Source organism: Notothenia coriiceps, unplaced genomic scaffold (genome assembly GCF_000735185.1).
Source record: "Notothenia coriiceps isolate Sejong01 unplaced genomic scaffold, NC01 NC01_scaffold00033423, whole genome shotgun sequence".
NCBI classification, from domain to species: domain Eukaryota; kingdom Metazoa; phylum Chordata; class Actinopteri; order Perciformes; family Nototheniidae; genus Notothenia; species Notothenia coriiceps.
Window position 1 is genome coordinate 64,322 of NW_011366124.1, and position 5,960 is coordinate 70,281.

Consider the following 5,960-nt stretch of genomic DNA (forward strand, 5'->3'; position numbering starts at 1 on the left):
TTAAAACAAACGCCCCCTGGTGGCCACTCAGGGACCCCTGTCCTCCATCTTTATTTTGCTCCCACTAGTACGTGTGTGTGAGAGAGATACTGTTATCACCATGTACATTAGAACAGTGTAATGGGTTATTGAACATAGTACTATTTAAAAAAATATATATATATATATATTCTGTATTTAAGATATGAATACACACTCTGGCCAATTGCTGAAATGATCCTCCCTGTATTCCTATCAAACATTTAGAGCGAGTAATATATACCCTCTTTAGTACTTTCATTACAATTTTTCAATTTTGTGTACACAATTTTTCTACATAGTAGATTGGTTAAAATGATTCATGTCATTTATGTTTCAGATTTGAATCGGTGTATGTGTTTGGAATATGAAATGAATTACAGAAATTCTGGCTAATTGCTAAGCTGAATTTGACTGAATTCCTAAGGTTTTCTTTAGAAAAGTATTTTGCGATTATTTCATACTTTTTAATATATTTTATGACCATTTATTCCCATTTATTTAATATTGGTCTTGGTGTTTCGAGTTCTTTCATAGAGATATGGTCAGATGTCGTTCTGCTCTGACCGGCCAACCTGAGAGTAGGTTACTCAGATTACTATCACATGAGTAAAGAATGTGATCTGGCATAATCTGGCCAGTATCTTAAACAGATTCTTGCATTGTTTGATTATTTTTTTATCCAGCACCAGTAGAAGTCTCTTTGTACTCTTACACCCCTGATTTCAAAAATGGACATCATGGGTGCATCCATAACTGGTTAATGTATTGCAGGATTGCATCCGGCTCATTGGAATGTTGAAATGTTGTTATTAATGTTATATAATATTATTGCTTTATATTGTATTATTATATTGTTATTATAAGCTTTCATTAAGGCCGCTTTCCTTCTTTTCACAGCTTCTTAGACCGGATCGAGGTGGTCAGGCATAATGACTACACACCCACTGACCAGGTAAGCCACACACACACACACACACACACACACACACACACACACACACACACACACACACACACACACACACACACTTTTCTTCCTCTTACACCCCTGTTTATGAGATCTCTACATCCCTCTGCCTGTATCCCTTTCTCTTTCTATATTTTCGAATTAACACCTTCCTATTCCATCTCTTTTTTTATTTCAGGACCTGTTGAGATGCAGAGTGTTGACATCTGGAATCTTCGAGACACGATTTCAAATAGACAAAGTCAATTTCCAGTGAGTTTTCACAAAATGCATTTATTGCAGTTCAAAAGTGTGTCCACAGGTTATAAAGAAGAACCAAGCCATCTGCGTAAAAACATCAAGAGTGTATGAGACGACAATGTACACATTGTATTTATGTTAAATAATAAATCTAATAAATTCATGTATTTTCCCCTAAAGAGTTTTATTTTCTCAAGACATTGTTGTCACGTGAATGTTATCCCTGTTCCAGTATTTAATGTTAATCCTTTACTCACAGTATGTTCGATGTTGGAGGTCAGAGGGATGAACGTCGAAAATGGATCCAGTGTTTTAACGGTAAGATGTTCCTAGCTTTGACTGCTTTATAGTAGTGATAACACTTTTTAATAACACTTTTTTTTTGTATTCTAAAGATAAACAACAGTTTTTGGAAGTTGTATTCGCCGATGGTGTTTTAATCTTTGTGTTTTGGTGTGTGTGGCGCAGATGTGACAGCCATCATCTTTGTGGTGGCGAGTAGCAGCTACAACATGGTGATCAGAGAAGACAATCAGACCAACAGACTACAGGAAGCCCTCAACCTCTTCAAAAACATCTGGAACAACAGGTGATGATCATAGAAACTAGTGTTGTGATGAAGAGTTTGGTTTTGATGCGCTGGCTGATGTTAGATTTTGATCGTGATATCCATATAAAGACAAGCTTGTTGCACACTGCCACAGTTAAAACATTTTTTGGTAATGTTATAATGAAAAGATTATCTTAAACCCTTGATGGAAATGCTTTTTATGAGTACCATTGTATTAAACCTTTTGGTGTTCGGGGTGTAATGTGACCTGTGGCAGTGTGTTTTGGGCCATACATTACCTATGTATATCCTTTTTTAACCATTATTTCTTTATTCTACTTTTTAACCAATTTTAAAATATATATTATATTTTTAGTAAAATGGTAAAGGAAAGATTGAATGCTGTTATGTCTTGAGAATGAAGCCGTACAACAATGAGGTTTCACTTTGAGGGGAAATGTTAGGTGTCACACATGTGCTGTTTACAAACAGGGTGCATTTATGTACAGTGGGAGTAGATGCTGATATGTGTCTCTCCCTATGGGTGCACTTGATCTGTGTATGGCTGGAGCTTTAAGACCTTTTCAGCCCAGACCTCCAGAGAGAACATTTTTCTCTTGTTCTTCAGCCAGAGCCTATTAATACTCTAATGCCCCTTAAAAAGTGGACATCCTCCAGTAACTCACCTGTAACTTATTTTGGGTTATTAAAAAAAAAGGAATCTGATCTTGTTCTTCAATTCCCTCCAAAGGTGGCTACGGACCATTTCGGTAATCCTCTTCCTGAACAAACAGGACCTGCTCGCTGAGAAGGTTTTGGCAGGGAAATCTAAAATTGAGGAGTATTTTCCGGAGTTCGCACGCTACACTACGCCTGATGATGGTAAGAGATTGACTCTGATATTTGTATTTAGCCAATGCATAACAAACATGGTTGTTAACAACTAGTTCAAATGGTTTCGTTTGGATGAGCATCCATTATAAGTCAAACACAACAGCATAGTTTAAAGTATGCTTTACATTACTCCCAATAATGCAACTAAAGGGTAGTATGTATAGAACATATATATATATATTTAAAAGTTCTTCTCCTCTAACAGCAATACCAGAACCAGGGGAGGATCCCCGTGTCACAAGGGCAAAGTACTTCATTCGGGATGAGTTTCTGGTACGTAGTCGTGTTTTTGAGTTTGATCATTTTTAATCTTGTATGTTTTTTAAGTCTTATCTTTTGGGGGTCAGAGAACATTGCAGGCGACAGAAAGCTGTTATCAACAAACTGACAACCTACTGTTGACTTCATTTTTGTTTCATTTTGTGAATGGTCAACCACTTGGAGATATCCTGCCTGTTAGCGTACAATGTGTTGGAGCGCTAACCAATGGAAGCACGAGTGTTACGTAGTGATGTCACTATGTTATGGAAATAAACAAAGGAGTCCAATTGAGGTGTTTCAGGCAGGGGGGGGGAATGTGTTTGAGAGAAACTCACTCTGGAGGGAACTTTAGGATGTTAGCCTTTCCAGACCATTTACATGCACAGAAACCTATATAATGAATGAATGAATGAAAACTTTATTACAGACTCAGGGTCCAGATAAACATAACTATATATACTATATATAACATACTACATGAAAGGGAAAACCCCAAAAGAGGTTTTTCTACTATTATAAAGTATAATATTCTAATATTAATTTGTTTACTAGTGCATTATCACCAGAAACTAAGAATCCTTATAGAATGAGGCCTTCATATGTACAGCCATGCAGTCCGCCACGTTGCACTGCCTAGTATCTACTATAGCTCAGAACAGACAAGAGAGGGCGTTTCACATTCTTATGTTACCTGAAGTAAAAGTAGGGGTGTGCGAACCACTAGAGGAACTAAATCCTACACACTAAAATGGTTATTACAGGTCTGTGGCGTTGCATAAGACATTAAGAGGTTGTGGAGCCACTGATCTTCAACACTAACTTGTGTGTACCTGTGTGTTCTTCAGAGGATCAGCACAGCCAGCGGGGACGGACGGCATTACTGTTACCCCCACTTCACCTGCGCCGTCGACACAGAAAACATCCGCCGCGTCTTCAATGACTGTCGCGACATCATTCAGAGGATGCACCTACGGCAGTACGAGCTCTTGTGATGGGCAGCGGTGACCGGCCTACGTATCTACCTACCTATCTATCCCCCCCTCCCCCACGACCAGTTAGCCAATCACCGTCCCCCCTCCACCTCACCCAACTTCACCAAACAGCCGAGCCCTCTCCTCCGTCCCGATTCCTCTCCAGGTGACTTCAGTGGAAGACTTTTCTTCAAAAAAAGGAGTTAAGGAAGACATTTTCATCAACTATTAGCCAGGACTGACTGCTGTGCTCAGAAACACTTTGACCCAGGAAGAGGGTCCAGACTGGAATCCCTCCGTGCAGGCTATCCCTCCTTCCAGCTCTCTCAGATATAAACACACACTGGCAGGTACACACACACTACAGCATTCAGAGCCCTTAAATAGATTGTAATGTCTAATATCACACACACAGAGAGCCTTTTAAAACTGAGTCCTCCTGCTCGACAGTCGGCAGATGCTGAGTTGAATAACGCATTCTGAGAGAGAGGAGTTTATTCCCCGTCTGCTGAAGGAGGAAGGGAAGAGGAGAACAATGGACATGGAGGATGGAGAACTGATACAGAGGAGGGCTGTGAGCCTTTTTTGTTGCCCGAACAGACGGACTAATTGACTAACGGCTGCCTGTGGACGTGAGCGTGACTCAAACATAAGACCACGCGGCTCACATGACCCGCTCTTCAAGACACCAATCGAAGAGAAAACAACAAAAAAATGGAGGAGGAAAAAAAATAAAATAAATACCATACAATGCATACCAGTGAACTTCATGCAGTGCAGAGAATCCAAGATATATATATATATAGATATTTATATATGTGTGTATATAAATATGTATATATATATAAATATAAATATTATATATTCCTGTAATAACACAAATCAACTTTTACGTTTTTGTTAGTTTTTACCCCATGTTGTGTGTTGGTGTACACTGTGTGTGTGATCTGCCTTTGTGCACCATTTAACCCCCCCTACCCACACACACACAAATACACAAATATAATATACCCCCCCTGCCCCTGCTGCTATTTGATAAATACTCAACATATGGAAAATAAAAGAGAGGTTTTATATAATAAGGAAAAACACATCGAAAAGGAAAGCATGAATATAAAGACTTATCAAGACTGGATGCAACATTTTACCTGGGAACACACTCTAATACACACACACACAGAAACACACGCTTCACCCTCATCAGNATTTGTTTGTTTTGCTTTGACTCTCCTCTGGTTTGATTTGAGAAAAAAAATTAAGAAAAAAAAAAAAAGAAGATTATCAGACACACCACCTTTAATGCTGTGTAGTGAAAGATACTGAACCCTAACACAATTTAATATATATATATAAAATATATTTCATATTTTATATATATGTACTGTACACTTATATCTATCTCCCTTGTGAGCTGTCCACCAGGTTTCCTTTGTCAGTAACATCTGCATACGTTGTTGGAAAGGTGGCGATTCTGGGTGCAATGGGATGGGTATTCATCTGTTTGTTTGTTTTTTATTTTAGCTTTAACTCTTTTGAAGGAGAGGCAAATATCCAGTTGCAAAACATTGCTTGTTTCTACATAAACCAAATTCTTTTTGCTTAAACAAGAAGAAACGGTTGTATTAGTGTTTGGTTCATTCTACGGCTGAGTTTACTCGATCCTCTACATCTGCACCACACACTCAGCTGCCCGTTTGTTAGGTTCACTTGTCTTAAAGTGCAGTCTAATGCAGCAGGCCTGCAGTGAATCCAACCCTATGTAGATTTTAATGTTCTGTGAGAGGTCTTCTTATTTCTGCCTCAGTGAGGGGAGACTCAATATTAGAAACACCTCTCAGTGAAACAGGATAAACAATTGATGATAATAAAACGTGTTTATATTGCAAAACCAGAGATTGCAAAGTGTTTTAAGGGTTATATAAAGATACAACATGAGAACATGGGCTGTAAATATTTATATCAATTAATAAAAACATTAAATGTGTTATTACATACGGATTTTACAACAAAAACTGAATATTATTACCTTCATGACAGTAGGGTTCATTGTTATTCT

At 38.3% G+C, this 5,960-nt stretch overlaps 1 protein-coding gene across 1 annotated transcript; it reads left to right on the forward strand.

Annotated features, from left to right (window-relative positions):
- Nucleotides 1-917: 917 nt before the first annotated feature.
- Nucleotides 918-4,641, forward strand: LOC104961555 (guanine nucleotide-binding protein G(s) subunit alpha). The gene is made up of 7 exons (XM_010789862.1): nt 918-973; nt 1,167-1,240; nt 1,488-1,546; nt 1,697-1,817; nt 2,530-2,660; nt 2,878-2,945; nt 3,779-4,641. Exons 3-7 carry the CDS (start codon nt 1,489-1,491, stop codon nt 3,923-3,925), a joined length of 525 nt encoding a protein of 174 aa, XP_010788164.1. The 5' UTR covers nt 918-973; nt 1,167-1,240; nt 1,488; the 3' UTR covers nt 3,926-4,641.
- The last annotated feature ends 1,319 nt before the right edge of the window (nt 4,642-5,960 follow it).

Bases quoted from the DNA above. Each gene is read 5' to 3' on its own strand.
- LOC104961555 (XM_010789862.1), top strand. From the start codon at position 1,489: ATGTTCGATGTTGGAGGTCAGAGGGATGAACGTCGAAAATGGATCCAG. The intron at 1,547-1,696 runs GTAAGATGTTCC...TGTGTGGCGCAG, and splicing joins ATGGATCCAGTGTTTTAACG to ATGTGACAGCCATCATCTTT. The intron at 2,661-2,877 runs GTAAGAGATTGA...CTCCTCTAACAG, and splicing joins CTACACTACGCCTGATGATG to CAATACCAGAACCAGGGGAG.